This window comes from Musa acuminata, chromosome BXJ2-9 (genome assembly GCF_036884655.1).
Source record: "Musa acuminata AAA Group cultivar baxijiao chromosome BXJ2-9, Cavendish_Baxijiao_AAA, whole genome shotgun sequence".
NCBI lineage: Eukaryota > Viridiplantae > Streptophyta > Magnoliopsida > Zingiberales > Musaceae > Musa > Musa acuminata.
Genome location: NC_088346.1, coordinates 13,727,658 through 13,749,136, shown reverse-complemented (window position 1 = coordinate 13,749,136; position 21,479 = coordinate 13,727,658). Strand labels below are relative to the sequence as shown.

The following is a 21,479-nucleotide window of genomic DNA, read 5'->3' as shown; positions in this document are numbered from 1 at the left end:
ATGACAAAAATTGAATCACCTTAACGTGTGTCGCAAGCATTGGGATATCCGCAACAGAAAATTCTCTTAATAACGAGCAATTAATCATTGGGCTGTCCTACAAGTCGTGTCCGGTTGCAAAAGAAACACTGTGTTACTTGCTGTCTGCTCAATCTGCCACTATATTCTCTATGCTTATTTGCAGCAAAACTCTTTTTAAGTTTGGCATTGGCATTGTGGCTTTCGCTCGGTTGGTCACTTCATTTCTGCCTTTGTGATGGTGGGTGGGTCACTTCATTGCAGCTTTTGCCAGCTAAGTCTGGATTCTTGTTCCACCTCAGCTTCACATCCATTTCTCGGTCTCCGACTTACTGCCACCCGTCGTTCCGTGTCGTATCGGAATCGGTGTGAATTTGACCTGGGTGACGTGTCGGTTTCGATGGCCAACACGTTTGCTCCACATGACCGACACGGTGGAGCTCTATGGTTGGCACGTTAGCTTCACACGACCGATCTAATGATTCCATGTGGCTAAAACAATGAAGCTATGTGATCGACACGATGGAGCCATATATCCATCCGATCACTCGTTACCACCTTAACATTGCACGGGTACCCCAAGTGAAGCTAGTTGTGCCCGATAGATGCCACGTGGAAGAAAAAATATGCATTCTTGAGTTTTGACTTAGGCTAATGATAGTCACAAATGAATCCTACTTACTTTCTTATTATTACACAAATTATATAATAAATGAATGTAACGGCTCCTAACGCCCACCATTAAAAAAATTCGAACAATAAAAAAGATTGGAACAATCAACTTCAAATCAACTTGAGATCTCAACTCATTGAACATATCTTGAGATCAACTCAAAAAGAGAACCAGAGTGACTCCAAATCAACTTCCGATTGGAACAATCAAAAACCACCTTAACATAACAAAAATACAAGTTCAAGTTGATTTAAATGCTTAACCTCCAGGGTACTAGAAAGATAACAAGTTACATCATTGTAGATCTTTAAACTGGCAATCTCTCCTTTTAGATAAAGAGTTAATGATAACAAGATCAAATCAAAATTATTGCGCCAGTTACTCACATAGTTTGAATGATTATGGTGATAAACGTGAATAACACTTTACATGGCATAAAGCTACAAAATTGAGGTCAGGATCCAGTCTTTCAATTGAACGTGTAACAGTTTAGTGTGGTTTTGGTACAAATCCATCAACGGCAAAGTTTCGGGTGGCTGCTGGTAGTGCCAATCGAATTCCATCAAGTTCAGGCTTTGCAACTATTTGGCAACCAAGGCGAGACCTGCATATGATGCTCAGCAAATTAGTCGTGATCCAACGGTAAAGGCTCTTAAATATTTAAAGACATGTACACACGTCTCAGTTAGGCCAAAAGCAAGGTCCAGCATATCATTTTCTTCATCCGTCGGATCTTCTAATTTGTTGTAGTAGTTGACATCCTGCCAATAAGTCATAGTCAGGAAGTGCCACAAGGACTTAAGAGCTTCTAATTGAAATGTATTAGACAGAGGACCTCATGGCATACCATCACAATCACATGACATGTGGAACACGCAAGAGAACCCTCACATGCCCCTAGCATCATAGCATAAATCAACAGCCAAAGTTAGCTCTGCATGAACTCTGTATAATACAACACTAAATAGAAAGACAGCTTAACCAAACATGAAAGCGTTTGCATCTGACATCAACAGGTGAAGCAGAAGAGCTTCTCAGTATCCATTAAAAGAGGGATATAAAGAATTTATGGATGGGCCTCATGCAAGATGGTGACAAGATTGACCTTGCATGTCAGCCACATGAACCACATTTTAAGACGGTGCTCAATGAGGAAACTATGTGGAGATAATACTATCGTCTGAGAATGCTAACCTTCAAGTTCGATGTCATTCTCGTGAGCGGCTTCAAGCATTGACATTCCAACAGGAACCTTGATAACCTTTTCCTCACCATCCTTATCAAGGAAAGTCACAGATATCCTGGGCAGTTACCGAAAGCATAATGAAGAAAGCACCACTTCAATGGCATTGTAACCAATCACACAAATATTATAAAAGCATAAAGGAAAAAATATCACAGTTCTTTTTTCTACTTTCGGAATGAAGATTAAGGGGTAAAAACAGGATACAGCAAGAGCTATCCAAGATAATGAGATAAAAAAAATCAACAACTATTTCTCAATATTCGGGAGCTCAAATGGATTGTATTGCTAAAGAATGTTTATGACCATCCATCAATAGTGCAGAATGCTCAAAAAGAGCGATTCATCATAATATGACTAACAAACAAAAAAGCATAAGATGATGGTAACCTAATTCATGGATACAAGAAAATTTTCCACCTAAAAATAGTAAAGTGAGAGGTGTTTGGTTAAGTAAAGAATGTGAATGTACAATTAGACAGATAATAATCATATTAACTCAAAGTTTCCATCAATGCAAAACAAAATGTTGCCATTTTAGAAACTTTATGGAAAAAAAAAAAGAAAACAACTACTTATTTGAAAAATCAGCTCTTCGCTTCAATGTTATGCAGTCAGATAACATATATCAAATCTGTGACATGTCTTAAGATAGGATGCATGACATATGAGCCTAAAAGACATCGGTAATGTCAATAACAGTTTGACGTAAAAATTCAGTATCAACAATATTTAAAAAAAACCTACCGGGAAATGTAAATGATTATAAAAACATAATTAAACAACTGATCCTCCAAAAGCAATCATAACAACTCTCAACGGTAAAGTGCATTTGAGCAGTTTGAAGTGCACAAAACATGTTCATTACTAGTGACCAAACCATGCGCATTTCACAAGAATCAAAAGATTCAGAATGCAACTAAAGCATTAAGAGCATACGTTTCTTTATCTTTTCCATCCCCCTCAGTAGTTTGACCATTGGCTGCATTAGAAAAGCAAAATTTTCCCTGAAAATCAACATCATAAAGGTCATCAATTTTCAACTATTATCTTAAAGAAGGAGCTTGAAGAACAGTCAAGTCAGCTTTCTAAATATAGAAACTCAATCCAAATATGGTTTGATACACATGAAAGGGCCCTTGGATTAAAAACTATGGATAACCAGATGTATAATAGAGTTGTATGCAATATTGTGCGACTGATGTATGGATTGTTTGAGACACAGCTATTGTTGATCAATTAGATAAGAAACTTTGGTCTGAACAAAGCGTATTTTGTGATTAATGAAATTGTCTATGGAATGTGCCTCGAGTATTCTTCATGTAAGATTGATCAAAGATCTAGAATACGTAGTTTTGTTTTTTCTCTCAAATTCTTTGAGACCGTAAAAGAAAACAGAAGATGTTTACAAGCAAAAAAAAAAAAAAAGAGAATCATGCAGATAATTAATGTATCAGTGAGGGTGCAATTGAGACTCAAGCTTTTGCACTTTGTTGTAGAAAAGATAAAAAAAGATTGTGCATATTAAGTAACATGGACCCACAATGACTAGATAACAAAATCAACATAAAAAAATGAATAAGAAAATATTTCATTTGCTTGCAACAATATCAGGCAGACTACTATGATACAAAGGTTGACAAGAGTCATGGACAAGAATATACAGTGCAAAAAGGTAGCTTCTAAAGAATAGCCATATCCGCGAAGCATTCAAGATATTGCAAATGTTATTTACGAATAACAAACACCAGTATGCAGCAAAAGTCTGGCATCTCAAAAAAAAAAAAATCCTAATAGTACATACTACATACCAATCTTTGCTTCAAAATATTACACACCAATCTGTATATTTTTAAAATGAAATACTCTAAAAAAAGCAAGATTAGAATCACAGATGTTCAACAGTTTGATGGATCCACACCATAGACCTAATCCTATGCACCAACAGTATCCTGGACCACTAGGTGCTAATTTAATACAAAGTCGCTTCCAATTTTTGGATGATGAAGATATCACTTATCTGCACAAATGTATATATATATATATATATATATATATATATATATATATATATATGTATGTATATAATGCTGTAAAAATCTTGCTATCTTTAGATCAGAAGCATTTTGATGCACCTCAACTTCCATTTAATACTGAGGAATACTCAAAAGATATCTTGTAGTTTGTGAACTACAAGATGATAAGTATCATACTATGTATGAATATGAGAATAATAAAATTATCCTACCTAAAGCAAACTACAACTCTCTAAACTTTGTTTGCACAATATCTATAATGCTATTATATGTTACTATCTAATGTGTGTATACATGGTTGTCCTTGCTAGTAAAGCCTATGTGGCTCAAGACTCATCTATCACCTCAGCAGCAGCCTAGTCACCTAAGCAGCCACCAATAAGAACACTGTGAGGGTTCCACATCTAGATTACTCATTGCCTGAAAAAAATTGACCACTTCAAGATAAATTTGTACCATATAGTAAGTTGACTTTCTTGGAAAATAGAGCGTACCATGGGATATAGGAAAGGGCTAAACGGCCCTGTTTTCAAGTCTCTTTGAATTGTAGAAATTTGACCTGCAAAGAGAAGATAACTTAGTCATGAGAAAAGAGATAAACTAGAAACAAATATATTTAGTTTTGAGAAAAGCTGAATTGATTTCTAAGATGAATAGTTCCAGGAATTATTGCATACATACAAATATATATATATACATGTATATATATGTGTGTATATACATATATACATATGTATATATATACACACACACACATATACATATACATACATATATATATACATAACTATATATAACACGAGGTTGTACTAATAAAAATTTTGGCCACTTCTAGATAGTATCATAAGCTAAGCTTAGAGTAAACACAAGATAGAAACACATCTTCCAACTGCTACGACTCAGATCATTCAATATAACTCAATCGACATCCTCTTACAATTGGCAAATGATGAAATGAGAAGTGGAACAACTGAACAATGCTATACAATTTGATAAATCAAAAGAAGAGGCTGACCTCAGAAAACAGACAAGCTACTCAAAGTTACAATGTTTGAATTAGTCTATGACAATGTCAATCAAAAAAGAAGGAAACTCAACAAGATTAGTAAAAAACAAAAAAAAAGGAAATATGCCAATTGAACAATGTGTAAGGACGTAATTGCAGTTCACCTAACAATAAAGCTCATATGAATTTTCAAGGTTAATGCAAACAGCAGGTGTAAACTGATTACATCTGCCTCATTGTTTTGTGACGAGAAGGTAGGAAAATAATCATCAGTAACATAAGCACCATCTAGTTTGATCTAAAGAACAAGATATGAAATGGCATGCTTCATCATACAATCTCATGCCTTTACTCCAATTCAAACATAAAAACTACCAATATTATCATTATATTCTAACTAGATAGAGTTAGACTACTTCAAACTAAAAAATAATTATACATGATTACTTAAAAGCCAGTTGATGAGAAGCCTATTTATGTCAGTATCCGCTTGCACTCTTGCATTTTGCATTATTTTCATATTCCAAATTATTTGCTTTTTGCATTTTGCAATATATTCTAACTAGATACAGTTAGACTACAACAAACTAAAAAATAATTATACACGATTACTTAAAAGCCAGTTGATGAGAAGCCTCTTTGTGTCAGTATCAGCTTGCACTCTTGCACTTTTGCATTATTTTCATATTCCAAATTAAGACGTTTATAAATGTCTGGCTCAAATATATGATAGTTTAAGCTTCATGTCAAGACTCAGATCAGTCATATGTTCAGCGTGTGTATTCCCAAATTTACATAAAATAAGTACTAAATATACCCTCAAGTAAGTCATCAAACAAGCTCCACAAACATATCAAAGCTAGATCACTGCCAAAATTGACAAGTTACAAATCTACAGTTCCAACACCTGCTCTGGGCGATACACAAATAACAACACCATCACTATAAACACGTACAAATTTTCGATTCCAACCAAGCCTCAAACACTTGAAAGTAGCGAACTGATTTAGGCATAAAAGCAGCAACCTTGTCTGCACAGTAAAACTTTCAGAAACAAAACAAGAAAACTTAAAACGTTACCTAATCTTGACTCCCTTAATATCCTGGCACCGAGCAGCGAAAGCCTAGAGAGAACCATGATCGAACCTGAAAAAAATATTCATAAATCAACATCAACTTCCAAATAAGGGAAAAAAATTCCAAGAGTTTCTCATGACGAGCTAAAAATTAAACCCTAGATGGGGATTGAACAATCTAACCTATGCCTAAATCTCACTTAATCTGTTTGAATCTTACAATGATATATCTCAGATGCCTTGAGCGTTATAACGGAGTCAAGATAACATCTAAAGCAATAGACAGGTCGCAAACCTCTTTAGGGGTCGGTTCCCCAAGGGCCGGCGGTGGACGAGGACGAAGAGGTGGTCGGAGGGAGGGGACGGCGGCGGCAGTGGGGATCGGCAGGAGCGGGTGTTGGTCGACGGATCAACGCGCATCGAGGCGCCGTCAATGTAAAGGCTTTTGTAGCACGAGATTGGACACACATCGACTTCTCTCTCTTTTTGTGGTGACGGTCATCCACGTTTCCACGAATTAAGTCACGACTTGATGAGGTGGTGCACATTTAGGAGAGTTGTAGCGCAAGTCGGCACACGAAGGATGTTCTGTTGAACCGACTATATATATATATATATATATATATATATATATATATATATAATCGATTTAGACTTAATATATGCATATTATTTTACTGTTTTGGGGGTAATCATATGATAGATGAATATTGAGGGGTTTATTCTATATATTCTTAAAGCATTTTTTTGTGTGTGATTAAGAGGACTTGACTAAGATTCTATAAAATTTCAAGTGATTCGAACTTAAGTGGGTCACATACATCACAACTAAACTAATATTATATATATAATTTGTTGAATATAATTTATTTTTATCACATAAAAGAAGATCGATACGAAAAGTGTTATACACATGTTCCACCTTATCATACATATTGTAACGAAACGTAACAAATTGTAACATCTGCTATGCATATTATAACGCCGTCGTACAGGAAACATACCGGCACAACTTTTATAACGTGTGCCGGTTTAAGGTCATCGCTAACTCTAAGATTGAGAGAATCCAAACCCCCAAGCGCAGTTAATCTCGCGCGATTCTGTCTCCCAACGCTGCCTACGCATAGGGTTTCTTCTTTCCCTCGCAGGTACGCCCAAACCCTTTGGCATGAATCCATCCTTCTGCAGGGTTAGGGTTATGGAGTCTGTCCTTCTGTTGATTCGTAGATGTCCGCATGTAGGGTTTCAATCGTACTTCGATTCGAGATTTCGTTGGTCTATGGGTGCTTTTGATCTGTGGAGCGGATCCAAAATATTTTTGCCCACATTATTCCCCTTTTCGTTGAAGCTCATCGTCTTTGTCGATCTAATGAATCTTGTTCTCGCTGCCTATTTTCTTGAAGCTCGTCGGTCTTTATCGTTCTAATGAATTGTGTTTTCCTCGTTATTGCCTTTTTCTTGAATCTCATCAATCTTTATTGTTGTGACTTAAATGTTGTTTATTTATTGTTTCATTATTGCTTATTTTCGCGAAGTTCATCGGCCTTTATTGTTCGATTAAGGACTCCTCTGTTTCTGGGGTGCTTCATTTTAGTGCTCTAATTCGAGTTCGTAGGTTTTTGCTAGTTTGTCGTATTACTAGAGCGCTAGTAAAATTAATTGGTTCTTGTTTTTTAAACATCAGTTATCCGCCTAATACTGGTGAAATGTATTGTGGATATTGTATTTTATTTGACTTCATATAATATCATCCCTCTTTACTGATTTTTCCACTATTTAATAGCACTTCTCAATAACACTTTGATCTAATTTTATCCTGTCTTATCCTCTTTCAATTCTATATCAATGGACACATGCACGAAATTTTAGTGGTCCGAATATGGATGGACACACCTATCCATTTATTGTCAATTGGACATTTTCATTTAATGGAATTTGTTTCATCAGGTTGGATAACACATAGTTGGCAGATTCTACATTATAGGACTGGTGATGACATGCTGACAACTTTAGTTTCTAGGTTCAGTAATCTGTTTTTGCAAATTGCAAATCCCTGAAACTGAAAGGCTTCGACTTTGTTTTTGTTGATTCGTCACTATTTTTTAATCGTCAAAAGCAGCTTTTGATGAGGTGATATAATTGTCATAGTGTCATACAAGGTAAAACTAGTCTGTAACTGGACTGTGTTTTATCAAATTATATAATTTTTTGGAACTTGCTTTTCCGAAACTTCCTCCTGTTTATTTTATAATTCTTATGCTCCTTCACAGTTGATTATTCTCTATCTGATATCTAATATTACCTACTGGTGTTTTATTCTCTTTTTAGTCACTCCATCTTTATTCTCTATTTCAACTATAGAGATCATAGTCTCATGATTTATGCTTATAATGCAATCTCAGGATTAATTATTCAAAGTTTGCTGGTGATATTTTCTTGTGTGTACTATATTCATTTCTTTCTCCGGATCATGTTTGAACTGGGAAAGCGTCAGCAGAGGGATCCTGACAATGAAGGTGCACAGCAGAAGAAAAGATTGGGTAACAAGGATATCATCAGTGATGAATTGGTTGTATATCGTGTTCTTTGTCCAGCTGGTGTTATTGGGAGTGTGATTGGCAAGAGTGGTAAAGTGATAAATTCCATCAGGCAACAGACAAATGCTAAAATCAAAGTTGTCAATCCTTTTCCTGGTGTGGATAAAAGGGTTATCACTATCTATTGCTATGTTAAGGACAAGAGTCCTGTGGATGTTGATGAAGATGTCTTGCAGCCTCTCTGCCCTGCCCAGGATGCCTTGCTTAAAGTTTATGATGCTATAGTAAATGCTCTGGCTAATTCTAGTGAGATTGAAAAGAAACAGGAAGGGGCTCATATCCTTGTGCCAGCAAGCCAAACTGCAAATATTATAGGTAAGTTTGGGGCTACCATCAAGAAACTGAGATCCAAGACTGGAGCAAACATTAAAATTACTCCAAAGGATCCCTCTGATGCAACACATTCTTGTGCAATGAGCTTTGACAACTTTCTTCAGGTAATCAATACAGGAGATGGTTATCTCATAATATATGTTAGTGGTTTGTCCTTTGAGGTAGTACAATACTACAATGTAGTTAGCAGTCAGAATTATTGTTTAAATGCATTTCTTTTGTTCATATAATGTATTAAATGTGTGACATTGGTTTGCTTCTGCAGTATCGTCCACTTTTTTATACAACTACGTAAGTGAATGTTCAATATTATAGTAATTCTTTTGTCATCAATTTTGATTTGTGCTGTATCTAACATAAACTTGCACCAGAAGGTTAGCCAGTTTTTTGGTCAAATTTATGTGATACTCATGACTTAGAAGTAGTTATACAAGTTGGTTGTAGAAGTGTTCTGTTAGCCGTCTATCGAACTATGTTCTTTATAAGTTTCAACTGTTAATTTGTTGGTCTGCCTTTATTCCAGTGTGTATCCTCCTCTTTCTTGCAGTCAACATGAAATCTGTTGATTCAGTGTCAAAGGGGTTGCACTAAGGTGCCTGTTGAAAAACGTGGCTGTTACTCCTTTTTCCTCCACATTTTATTCCTTAATATTGTAGCCAAATTCTCTCTGGAAGGGATTTGTTTTTCTTCTGTTTTTGTAATATAATAAAGTTGTAGGTTTTGTTATGTTGTTTTCTATTACAATTGCCTTATTCTACGTTAGATGCCTAAAGTATGTCAATTCCTTCCACTGAGAATCCTTTTGTAAATTATGGTTTTATTGCATGTTGTTTGTAACCTTTTTTTCACAATCCTCTAGCATGTGGAACATCCCAAATTAAGGATTATGTACACGGGTGAAATACTTCATTTTTCCTTGGTTGATGGTATGAGTTCGTATTTGTTGGTTCATTTTTTGGGCGTGGTGTGTGTTGGACATCTTAGGTTATTCAGTAGAGTGTGCTAGTTATCTTGGTCTTGCTAGTCAATGGCTTTTCTTGTTTGATTACGTCAAAAGAAGTGTGGGTGGATAACTTCAAGCTTTCAACTTAATAACACCTTCAATTTTGTGCCTTGTTGTATTAAGCTATTCTTGAACTGCTTTAGAGTAGGAAAGTGCTAGTTTGTAACTGCAAAATGAACAATAACTATGGAATTTATTGTTTTAGTTTCAATGATCGGGATCATGTATGACTGCAAAATCATTGTGATGTTTTGGATGGCCACCTCATATCACTGTGTTCCAAGGGGGTAGAGAGATCTGACAACTCTTAAATGAGTATGTTGTCCTTCTGTTAAGCATGAATTAGTGGACTATGATATGAAAAGCCATAGCTACAGGGAACAGCTTAATTGGCTTTATATTCGAGATGGTCAGTCACTGGATTAATAATACTTTTGATGTTGTGAAAATTTGAGGTTCTTCCAGGCTTCTTATACAAGCAGATTGAAGTATAAACTTAGTGCATTTATTAGTGACAAACTCATATGCCTGAGTTTTATCAAAATCATGTTCATGATTTTGTAGGTAGTTTTGTTGGAGGATATTTGGTTTCTTTAGATTTTTTTCTTGTTTTTGTTATTTGAATGTTGCATCCAATTCTCATGGCATATTTATATTTCTAAAATGAAGAATTCTGCTTTTGTGATTTCATGTTGTTCCTGCAGTTCTCACATTTGATGGAATTTAGGATCAGTATTATGTGATATTACCTGCATTGCTGCATCTTCCCCATGATTTATGCTGGACAGGCTTTCACAAGTAGAACTCTGATTGTAGAGTTCTAGTGTCACATAGGAGATGCTGCAACAGCGTCCAATTTTACCATAATGTCATTTAAAACTGGACGATTTTGGGTTTTCAGACTTCTTACAAGTTAATTCTTAATGGTTCACAATCTCTAATATAAAGATGTAACTTTTTTTATAATTTATAATAGTATTTCTCTATGTAATCCCCTCCATTTTATTCAATTTGACTTTTAAGTTGAAAATGGATACAAGTCTATATCCAACTTCTACCTTTTTCCAATCTAAACAGTCTTTTACCATGTAGGACCCCTCTTTTTCTTTTATCTTCAACTTCAAGTTGAAGACTGTGGTACACTTCCAAATCCAAGTCTGTGTCCATGTCCATAAAAGACTATCTAGAAGGCTGGTTCCTAGTTGCACAAGCCTGGAATACAAACTGACTTGTCTGCTACTCTTTTAGGGTTCACAAAATTATATTTATTGTTCTTGAATGTGCCTTGCATACAATACTACATCAACTTTAAGTAATGTGTTTGTGACAGGTCATTGCCTATTCCCAAGAGTCAAAGTTTGTGTAGCTTAACATTAAGTAATGTTCTAACCAAGGTACTACATCTTGAGTACCAGAGCAATATCAGCCCTTAGCTCGATCAGCACATGTCTGGTCCATATCTGCATATCGACATATGTACACTAGTATTACTGTGGTACCAAGGAGGATGAGGAGCAGAGAGGGAAGGATAAGGAGAGTAGGAGTAGCACCGAAGCCTACAGCGATGGACATGTAGGCGGATGGTGGGCAGTGAGAGAGGTGCATCTTTTTCACTTGGTAAAAAATGAACCAGACTTCATCCGGAAAGTGGCGGTCTGCATCCCAGTTCACTTCTGGACCTGTAATTAGTGGCCAGTACATACTGGGTCTAGACAAGATCTCAATCCTTGGTTCAAACTTAACTGATTAATTGATGGAAAAAGGGCTGGACGCTTACAAACAAGGATATTTTTCATGTTATTTCCACTATTCTATTTGTTTTAAGCATAAGTATGCTCACTGTCAATCTTCTCCTCTACACATCTGAGCAGATTACTGGTGATGCTGAAGCAGTTAAAAATGCATTAACTGCAGTTTCTGCTGTCATGTATAAATTTTCACCAAAGGAAGAGATCTCTCTTGATACCTCGGTTCCTGATCTTCCACCCATAATTATTCCATCAGATATTCCCATTATACCAGCTGGTAGTCTCTATCCCACTGCAGATTCTCTTTTGCCTCCTGGATCTGTGCCACCACCTATAGCTGCAACTCATCTTGCATCTGAGATTTCTGGATTTACAGACACTTCTAATATGTGGCCACTGTATCCATCTTCCCTTCCTATTGTTCCTGGATATGGTGGTCCAACACGGTCGGAGGACCTCATCTTACGAATTCTGTGCCCATCTGACAAGATTGGACGTGTTATTGGCAAGGGAGGAAGTACTATAAAGAGCATACGACAGTCCAGTGGTGCAAAAATCAGTGTTGATGATACAAAAGATGATACTGATGAGTGCGTTATCACTGTCACATCAACGGAGGTTAGAACTGATCTTTTATTTATATGGTTTTCCTAGTTATCATTATTATCTACTGGATGTGATGCATAAATTTTGATTGCGGCAGTCTACAAATGATGTGAAGTCTGCTGCAGTTGAATCTGTTTTGCTGCTTCAAGAAAAGATTAATGATCAAGATAGTGACTGTGTTAATATTCGCCTTCTTGTTCCTTCAAAAGTTATTGGCTGTCTTATTGGCAAAGGTGGTTCAATTATCACTGATATGCGCAAGAAGACTAAGGCAATTATTTATATCTCAAAGGGTGAAAAACCCAAACAGGCTGCTCCCGATAATGAGCTTGTGGAGGTCTGTTTGTCTGCTTTAACTCCATTTATCTATTATTAAGTCTTCGATTTTCATTCCTCTGTTCCCTTTTAACTGGTCTCCAGGTGTCTGGAGAGGTAGGTAAATTGCGTGATGCGCTTGTTCAGATTATTTTAAGGCTCAGAGAAGATGCTCTAAAAGACAAGGAAGGCAACCAAAATGCTCACAAGGACAGTAGTCAGAATGTTCCTGCTACTGATCCTCTTCATTCTGGCAGTCTTTCTGTGCCTCCAGTATTGCCTACGATTCCACCTCTTGCACCTTTGAGCTATGATCAGAGAGCTGAAACTGAGAGGGGCTTAGGAATATTCCCTGGCAGTAATTTATTTGGTTACAACTCGTTGCAGGTATAAATTGTCTTTGATGTAGCTATTATACTACTAACCATATTTCCTTCTGCATGATTAAAGTTATATGTACTTCTCTTGCCCTTATCCATGATAGTAAAAAACTTTCATAGCTTTTAATGATTTTATTAGACAAATATACTGATGGCATCGTATTTCTTGGCAAAGGCTGGAGAGAATGGTTTTGGATCTCTTTCTTCATATCCATCAAGAGCATATGGAGGGTATGCTTTTTGTATCCACTACTAGTTGCAACTTTGGCTTTGGTGTTACTATCAATTAAAATAGCATGTCTTATAAGATCTTGTAGTATAAGGATTTGTTTTGATGAATATGATGCCTTTTCAGGTTACGTATATGGATATATAATTTATTTTTTGCTTTTGTTATAGATTGCCTGCATACATTGAGATGGTGATTCCTGCAAATGCATTGCCTAAAGTTATGGGTAAAGGAGGCACAAATGTTGACAATATCAGAAAGGTGGGTTTGGGTGTTGCTATCACAATAATTATAGCACTCTATTGCTATCATGAAGATTGTTTTAAAGCTTGTCATCATCTTACAGGCCACAATGGTTTAGGTGTTCCTTTGTTGGGTTCCTGTGAACCCTGAATTTCATTGTTATTTGCTTAAATTTATGCTTGCATATCTATGCTAAATTGAAGCCAAGTTTGACTTACCATATAAATGAATTTAGCAACCACTAGGTACATAATAAGATAAAAGAGCTAGCTGAATTGATTCATGAATATATGTATATTCTGTTGTTGGTTATACACAGAAGAGTGCTGCTTTTTTCAGCAAAAATGTGGAACAGACAGACTGACTTAGTAGTATTTTTTTAAGTGTAATTAGTTTTTTAATCAAAATCTCTTTATTCAGGGATTGGAAAGCTATTAATATCATTCCAAATCAGAAAATCTGAAATATATTTGTACATTGTATCATGCCGGAGTATGTATGGCCAAGAGGATTGTACCACATTGGATACCGAATATCAGATGATAATGAAATCTTGTGTGCTGTAAAGGTTGGATCTATTTTGGCATAAAAATCAATGATTTAGCTCAAGAACTTTGTGAGAATCATATCCATACAATGGAAAAGTTTGCTATTGATTGTCTTGAACTTCTTTTTGGTTAGCCAACCACATCTAGAATTAAGGGTTTATAAGAGTAACTGCAATTCTTTGAGGCTCGAGTATGACACCATGCTGTTTTCAGTTTTCTTCGTAGTGCCTAGTTATTTTTGTAAGTTGACATTTTAGGATTATATGGTTAGTTTTTCTTTTGTTGCAGATATCAGGAGCTCATATAGAAATTGTTGACTCGACAGCATCCCATTTTGAACGCATCGCCCGGATATCTGGTACCCTTGAGCAGAAGCGTTCAGCAGAGAACCTAATTCAGGCCTTCATAATGTCTACTTAAGATGATGGTCGAGTACCAGAGTAGGTGACCTTATGCTCTCTCATTTGCAGTGCTCTTCAGGTTTCCTAATCCCTTGGGACTATTCTGGAGAAACATGGGCAAGATCCCTCTTACTTCTGTCCTTCTGTACCAAACATAGTCTGTTTGCTCTTCAAAATCTACTGCCCGCTTGTCCTTCAGAAAAACTATTCCCTATCGTGATTCTATAAACCTGTCTTATCTATTATCGTGAATTTCTCAGGTCCTTGATTTCCTCAGTTTGATGTTACTTTCTTGTGAAACGTTAGTGTCATGAATATACCCTTGCTTAAGTCTTCAATGACTTTTCATGCTCAGAACTGCTATGTTTCACTATCAAATTTGTGCTTCATCCTTTCATCAGGCAGGGTCTATCTATCAACAGGATGATCAAGTTTGATATGTTATTCACGACAAAATTGAACTTTGCCAATGGTCATAATTGAAACAGAAGAACTAATTGATGACACCTTAATCATTTCTCTCAGCAACTCTTTGTTCTTTTTCCATGATCCATGAGTCTGATGCAAGTTCTGTTTTATTGACTACATCAGAGCTTTAAGCTTATTCATGGTGTTGTATAGTTTTATTTCTCATACTTGTTGCGACATATAAGATTCTTTTTGACTCTTCAGTACCCTCTTGTAGCATCAGTTTTGACTTTAATCTGATAGCCTCTTATGTTATCCCCCTGTTCTCCTTTTCTTCATTTTATTCTTTCTTTCTAGCTGTTCTTCAGTCTTCGTTTCATTTTCCCCAGCATTTTTTCTTAATTGACCCAGTCTTAACGATGTTTTGACTTTTAGCTATTGTATCTTGGTTCACTTTGACAAATTGCTCTCTTTCTTGATCTGACATCCTGTCTTATCCCATTTTTGCTAATCTGGTATAAACTAAAGGGTTTATTTAATAGTTATGCCGTCGTTTTGGACTCATCAAGACAAGGAATTTAGATGTTTCTGGTGCCCATTCATTTTCCCCATGATTTCATGGGAGCACTTTGTTTGGAGGGTTGTTTTGTAGCTTCATTGACAAGAGGGTTAACTCAAATGGTTGACTGGACTGCTCTAGTTAACCATGAAGAATTCCATTACTGACAAATCATGTAAATTATAAATGTATTAGCCTTGATGTAGCTGTTGGAGTGATCCTGGTGCCTCTTTTCTTCTTTATAATCCTGGTATATAGTTATCTTATCAGAGTCTTTTCTTTAGAACTAAAAGAAGCCAATGATATCTGAAAATTTTTCATCTCTAAACTGCATGCATATCCGTTGAGCATAATGTTATATCAAAACTTTATGGCTTATTATCTCAATGCTTTCATGTTTTCTTGGTACTGTTATCAATCGTATTTTAAATTGTGAATGTTATGTTGAGCCATGGACAAAATTATGGATTAATGCATCTGCTTAGGTTTGATCTTCACAAAATGGGGGAGTGTAGTAGGTTATACTTTTGTATTTGCCGCCCGTTAAACTTGTGTTTTACATACACATAATATATCCTCGTAAAACTCAATATTTTAGATTCATTCTTAGTTGCTATAGTTGATTGTTAGAATAATGAATTTGAAACTTGAATAATACTAATTCCCATCACTTGGGGTTTGAATATTTTTTGTGATTTAATCCTTGTTTGATACGATTTCTGATAATTTTATTTTGCTTTAAGATAAAAGTGTGAGGTGAAACGGAAACTTAATATGATGTTGGAAAGCTGGGAAAGAAGGAAAATTAAGATTACTAACATGAACAATAGGAATGTTTTAGATATTTAGATTTGTTATTATTTATCAAAATTCAAGTTAGACAACATATGTGAGATTTAAACAGTTAAAGCATCGCAACAATTTTTGGTAATTAAACACCACACCATTTTGATCATATTTCTTCAAGAGAGAAGTTTTAGGTCACCTTAAGAAATTTTGACAGCATGAACCCCTGTAATAGTTAAAGAAGTAGAGAGTTATAGACTAAAAATAAACCATGGAAGTGTCTACAGGTGGGCAACCAATAGGACATCAGAATCTTCCAACCTTCTCTCTGGGTCTTCATCTTTCAGAGAATGAAGAAGGCAGCTCCTTTTCTTGGGTCACCATCCACAGGGGTGGGCAAGTTGGCCACTGGAGGTAGCTGCTACCAGGAAGAAGGTGGAGTTGGTCCGAAAAGCAATTCTCCTTGTTGTTGGCCAGAACCTAGTTTGGATCATTTTCCTCTCTATCTATACACAAAGTGGTTCATCTTTTCCTCCTCTTCCACAGAAGTCTTTCGAGTACACAATACTTGATTGTTTGTTCATGTATTTACTTAATCACAAGGTCTCATGCATGCAGAAAAAGTTGATGAGAAATCATTTCATTGTTGCCTGCCGACATGGCACTAACATGTTGCCGACTTGTGAAGATGTAGGGAGATCCAAGATATCCATCCAGAGTTGCCATGTTGGTGCTGCTGCTATATATTATCAACACCAACTGAGGTCCATAAAGGCTGTGTGGAATTGGAGGTGATAACCATTCTTTAGTTGCATGTTAAGTGTTGTTGGCATTATATTAGAACAATAGCTAAGTGGAGTCTCACACACAGCCTTTTAAAAGGTCAACGTTGATAAGGAGGAACAAACAGGGTTGGCTTGTCAAAGACAGATCATGGTGACATTGAGCTAAACAACAACTACAGCAGTGCAGCTCACACAACGTGCACTTCACAAATCATCCCCTGTCGTTCACCATCTCTCCTGGCTCACTTGTGTATTATGCATGATTGATGTTGATCTAAATGTGCAGCACTAGGGGGGAGGGAGCATGAAAGATGGTCTTCATTTAAAACATAACAGTCATAAATCAATTCACAAGGGAATTAGAATTATCCGATTCCACCACCTGATGTGAGAGGATTAAATTACATCAAATTTCATCCATTCTATCATTTCAAAGGTTGTTCATGAACAAAGAAGAATAGAAAAGGGCAACTCTTCAAGAAATAATGCACCCAAAATATGAGAGAGAGAGAGAGTTGTGTAGTTACACTGTGGAGGATGAAAGAAAAGAGGACACACACACACACACAGAGTCTTGCAGCCTTTCAGATGATAGATCTTGTGGACCTCTTTTATTCCCAAGTTGTCTTTCAGTTTACATCAAAGGCCCCTCCCTATCTCTCTCCATCGCACCCCTCCCTTGAGAGACGTACTACCACCTATTGTGTGGACCAACAGGAATCGTGATGGTCCTATGTGAGCGAGCACATATGAGCCGAGCCTTAAAAGCACCTTTTACTGGAAACTCCCACAAGCTGTGGGCACGCCCTGGATCAGGACGGTGCATTTGGTATGTAGCTTATCATGTCTCTTCTTCTCTAGGTTGTGTTCATGAAGGAATCCAATGATTCCTCACAGTCATATATCTCAAGTATTCTTTTTCTTTCAAGCCTTTTTTTTTTCTTTTTTAAAGGCAGTGAAACAACAATACAACCATTGTCTCAATAATAATAATTATTATTATTATTTTTTGTGTGAGCGAAATCATATATTTAAAGTCAGATTGGGGTATTTAAATAATCTTCTAAATCTTAACCCTGTCTCCTACAATTTCTCATGACCTGCTATTAGGCACATTCACATCCAACATTTTAGTTTGAAAATCAAGATTTGTGCCTAACTATCACGAAAATCAAAATAATCCAATCAAAATCTCTTGTAAGAGACCTGACTCAAAATTTATCTGCCTCACCTACTGCAGCAAATAAGTCAAATGCTCTTCCTTCAGGTGCAATCTTACTCTTCTTCCTGGCTGACATATACCTGAAGCCAAGCAACTTATTTTGCCTTCCCAGGCATCAAAGCTAAGCTACACAACTCTACCCAGGATACTATACTTCTTTTCTGAACCCATAAACACTGATGTTGAGCATGTTTATTGTGTGAGATACATGTACAGATTAATCACAAGAAAACATCAAGGCAGGAGCACATACATCCTGGGAAACATGTGTCGAATCATCATAATAGCTATGAAAGCAGGCATACGCACGAAGCTCCAATAATCAAGCAAACGAAACTAACAACTCATTTATCCAATCTAAAAGATGAATTAAATCAGAGAGTCCACAATGTTGAGAAACTAGGGTTGCACCATATGGCCGACAGACAGGTCCCGGGCAAAATGTTTTCCTTTCCATATCGAGGATTGAAAACATGGGCAAATTCACCAAAGAATAAGAGAAAAGGAAACATGAGGTTAAACTCGAAGTTCTAAAATGAGACCTCAGCATCACTGGATGAGACATCATGTTTGGATGAGACCTTCTGCTTTCTTCCATTCCTTCTCTTGCTATTAGCGCTTCCTTTTCCTTTTGATGACTGCCCTGCATCATTCAACTACCAACGCAAAACAAGAGCAATCAGCCCACCTTCTGTTGTTAAAAGTAATAATTTGAGCATCATTTTTATAAAAAAAAAAATGCCACATGAGGATGGACAGGCTCAAATAGATGACTGTCAACCTGACAGTCAAAGAAGACAAAAATATCCCCTATCATCTGGAGAGGATCATCTTTCTAAAACTAATTTGATCCTCACATGTCACTTTGTTATGGTAGTATTTAACACAGACTGAATATGGATTCAATGTGATCAAAACCAAAAGTTAAATGCTTAATTTCCTATTTAGAATTTGCTGAGATCAGGTCCACCACTCACCAATAGACCTCTTTAAAGGAAGCCACTCCTACCTAACTATTTTGAAATGATTAACATCGATGAAGCGTAATCAAAGTTCATCCTGTGTCAACCTACTAGACCCGGCACGCGCAGGTTTGATCATGCAAGTAAACCTTCAATTGTCTAAATTAAGGTCTAATTACACCAGAAAATCATTAAACAGCACCCCACACATCTATAATCTACTTGAAATCTTGAGAAATGTGTGATAATATTGTTCCTGTTTTGCATTTATAAGGAAACATGACTTTTTCCAGCTAATTTGGTGTGTCGTTCATATTCAATCAACCTACAACCACTAATATCTCCAGGTCAACTGGATGGTGACCATGAGATGGCATATAGATCACTAATTACTTTGGAACACACAATGGTTGAAGCCTTAATACTTGATACCTGATTGGAACTTCACCTAGTTTAGTATAATACTAAATGATCAAATCACAGCAGCTGAGGAACACCCAAGTGTATGTATGATCAGACCGGAACAACTCAGTCACTCACCCCGAAGCAGAAGCCAGTGGAACTGTTTTCCAACCCATCCAGCTTTGCCTTCTCCGAGTTGCCTCTCTTGTTGCTGCCATTGTTCCCTCCATCAGCAAACTGCAGTCCTGATGGCATCGAGCAATTGAGACCGTCGGTTGGCCGAGCTTGGGGGCCACTGTGGATGGAAGAATCACCGAATCCGGCGTCCAGGTCGTCCTGGAACATATCCAGGAACATCCGCTGCAGCTCCTCAAAGCTATCATGACCATTCTCCTGCACAGTTTAACAGCTCAAATTCCATCAAATTGATCTACCAACATCAAAATGGCATGCAGTTTTAGACCAAGAAACCACTAAAAAGGAAGTCTTACCCCAGATTTCGTTTGGCTCATCATCTGAGCTATCTCCCCAATAAAATCCCCCATTCCCTGCAGTAAAAACTACTAATTGTAAGAGAATATTGATTATGGCAAGTAAAATAGAGAACAAATGCATACTTTTTCGTCATTATCATCCTCGTTATCGTAGATTCCCACATCATACAGAAATCTCTTGCTGGAGTCCGAGAGAACTGTGGAAAATCGAAGACAGAGACCCATAACAACGGCTTTTTTTTTTTTTGTCTATTAAGTGAAACCACGAGAAGTTTCTCTAAGTTCAATAAAGAAAGAATTGATGCATATTAGAGATCAATGTATATAACGTTCCTTACAATGCAAATTCTTCCTGCAAACGAAAGATCGAGCAACATAGAACAGGGGAGATGGTGTGGAAAGGAGAGGAAGAACAGACCAGAGTAGGCTTTTTGGATTTCCTGGAACTTCTCCTTCGCTTCCTCCATCCTTCGATGGTTTCCCGAAGCCGAGCACTTATCCGGATGCCATCTCTGTCGCCCATTTTTTGACGAAATGGACAAAACTTCCGTCAAAGACAGATCCAGGTGGAAATTTTCGGCTTTGTCGATCGAAAACGAGTAGGAACCAATCGAAGAAATCAGGAATTCCGGTCAATTCCAAAAGCGACCAACCAGAATCATCCGAAGAAAACATGAACCAAAAGACTACAAAAAAAAAAAAAGATAAAAAATCGAAACTTTGAGTTGGTAAGTCAATCAAATCGCTCTAGTTCCTCCAAAGACATCATCTTTCCGGTCTCTCTAACCACAGAGACTCCGAAACCAACCGTCCAAATTGAGGAGAAAGCAAATACTTTTGAGTCTGCAAGCATACCATAGCCAGCTTCTTGTACGCGATCCTCAGCTCCGCCTCCGAGCACTCCTTCCTGAGCCCCAGCACCGCGTAGAAATCGCCGATCTTTTCCTCCCCGGCGGCCATTGGAACCCCGCTTCCGCCAGGATACCATAAACGCCTCCTCCGCCGCCGGTAACGTAGGGACGGACCAAAGCTCCTCCACGGACCGAGTTGACACGAGTCCCTGACGCAACCGCGAGAGAGAGAGAGAGAAGAGAGAGAGGGGCGAGGATCAAACGTAAGAAGACCTGGGGAAGAGCCTCACGGCTCCTCCTCTGCCTCCGACTCCGAGAGAATCCTCCAGAAACAGTCACCTCCTGCCCTTTTTACGGCATAGTAGTCCAGGAGGTAAACCCACCGCGATCCTTATCCTGACCACCGGCTGTCTCGCTGAAATCGAACGGTGGGATGGGGCCGGGGACGGACATGGACGGCCTAGATTGGACGGAGCGGAGATATTTTTGGCATCTATCCCGAAAGTTCTCTTTTGGTCAACGCTGACGGAGTTGCGGCCGGACCGACGGTGCGTC

The 21,479-nt window shown here is 37.4% G+C and overlaps 3 protein-coding genes across 5 annotated transcripts; 1 reads left to right on the top strand and 2 right to left on the bottom strand.

The window, feature by feature from the left end:
• Positions 1-915: 915 nt before the first annotated feature.
• On the bottom strand, positions 916-6,510 carry LOC103998291 (uncharacterized). 2 transcript variants are annotated; one of them, XM_018818288.2, is made up of 8 exons: positions 6,348-6,510; positions 6,057-6,122; positions 4,465-4,529; positions 2,874-2,941; positions 1,886-1,992; positions 1,527-1,588; positions 1,370-1,452; positions 916-1,295 (listed from the first exon to the last, which is right to left on the bottom strand). In XM_018818288.2, exons 2-8 carry the CDS (start codon positions 6,112-6,114, stop codon positions 1,181-1,183), a joined length of 558 nt encoding a protein of 185 aa, XP_018673833.1. In that variant the 5' UTR covers positions 6,115-6,122; positions 6,348-6,510; the 3' UTR covers positions 916-1,180. The 2 variants fall into 2 exon arrangements, with proteins under 2 accessions (XP_018673833.1, XP_009418002.1); XM_009419727.3 differs by having other exon boundaries at positions 1,539-1,588; positions 6,348-6,507.
• A 568-nt stretch (positions 6,511-7,078) lies between these two features.
• Positions 7,079-14,793, top strand: LOC135623227 (KH domain-containing protein At4g18375-like). Its single transcript, XM_065125954.1, has 8 exons — positions 7,079-7,200; positions 8,455-9,086; positions 11,857-12,351; positions 12,437-12,676; positions 12,760-13,041; positions 13,210-13,265; positions 13,434-13,524; positions 14,343-14,793. The coding sequence occupies exons 2-8, from the start codon at positions 8,523-8,525 to the stop codon at positions 14,472-14,474; spliced, it is 1,860 nt and encodes a 619-aa protein (XP_064982026.1). The 5' UTR covers positions 7,079-7,200; positions 8,455-8,522; the 3' UTR covers positions 14,475-14,793.
• A 3,744-nt stretch (positions 14,794-18,537) lies between these two features.
• Positions 18,538-21,266, bottom strand: LOC135623226 (uncharacterized). Of its 2 annotated transcripts, XM_065125951.1 has the most exons (6): positions 20,929-21,261; positions 20,492-20,585; positions 20,197-20,270; positions 20,071-20,127; positions 19,718-19,972; positions 18,538-18,871 (listed from the first exon to the last, which is right to left on the bottom strand). In XM_065125951.1, exons 1-6 carry the CDS (start codon positions 21,031-21,033, stop codon positions 18,746-18,748), a joined length of 711 nt encoding a protein of 236 aa, XP_064982023.1. In that variant the 5' UTR covers positions 21,034-21,261; the 3' UTR covers positions 18,538-18,745. The 2 variants fall into 2 exon arrangements, with proteins under 2 accessions (XP_064982023.1, XP_064982024.1); XM_065125952.1 differs by lacking the exons at positions 20,197-20,270; positions 20,492-20,585 and having other exon boundaries at positions 20,929-21,266.
• Between the last annotated feature and the right edge of the window lie 213 nt (positions 21,267-21,479).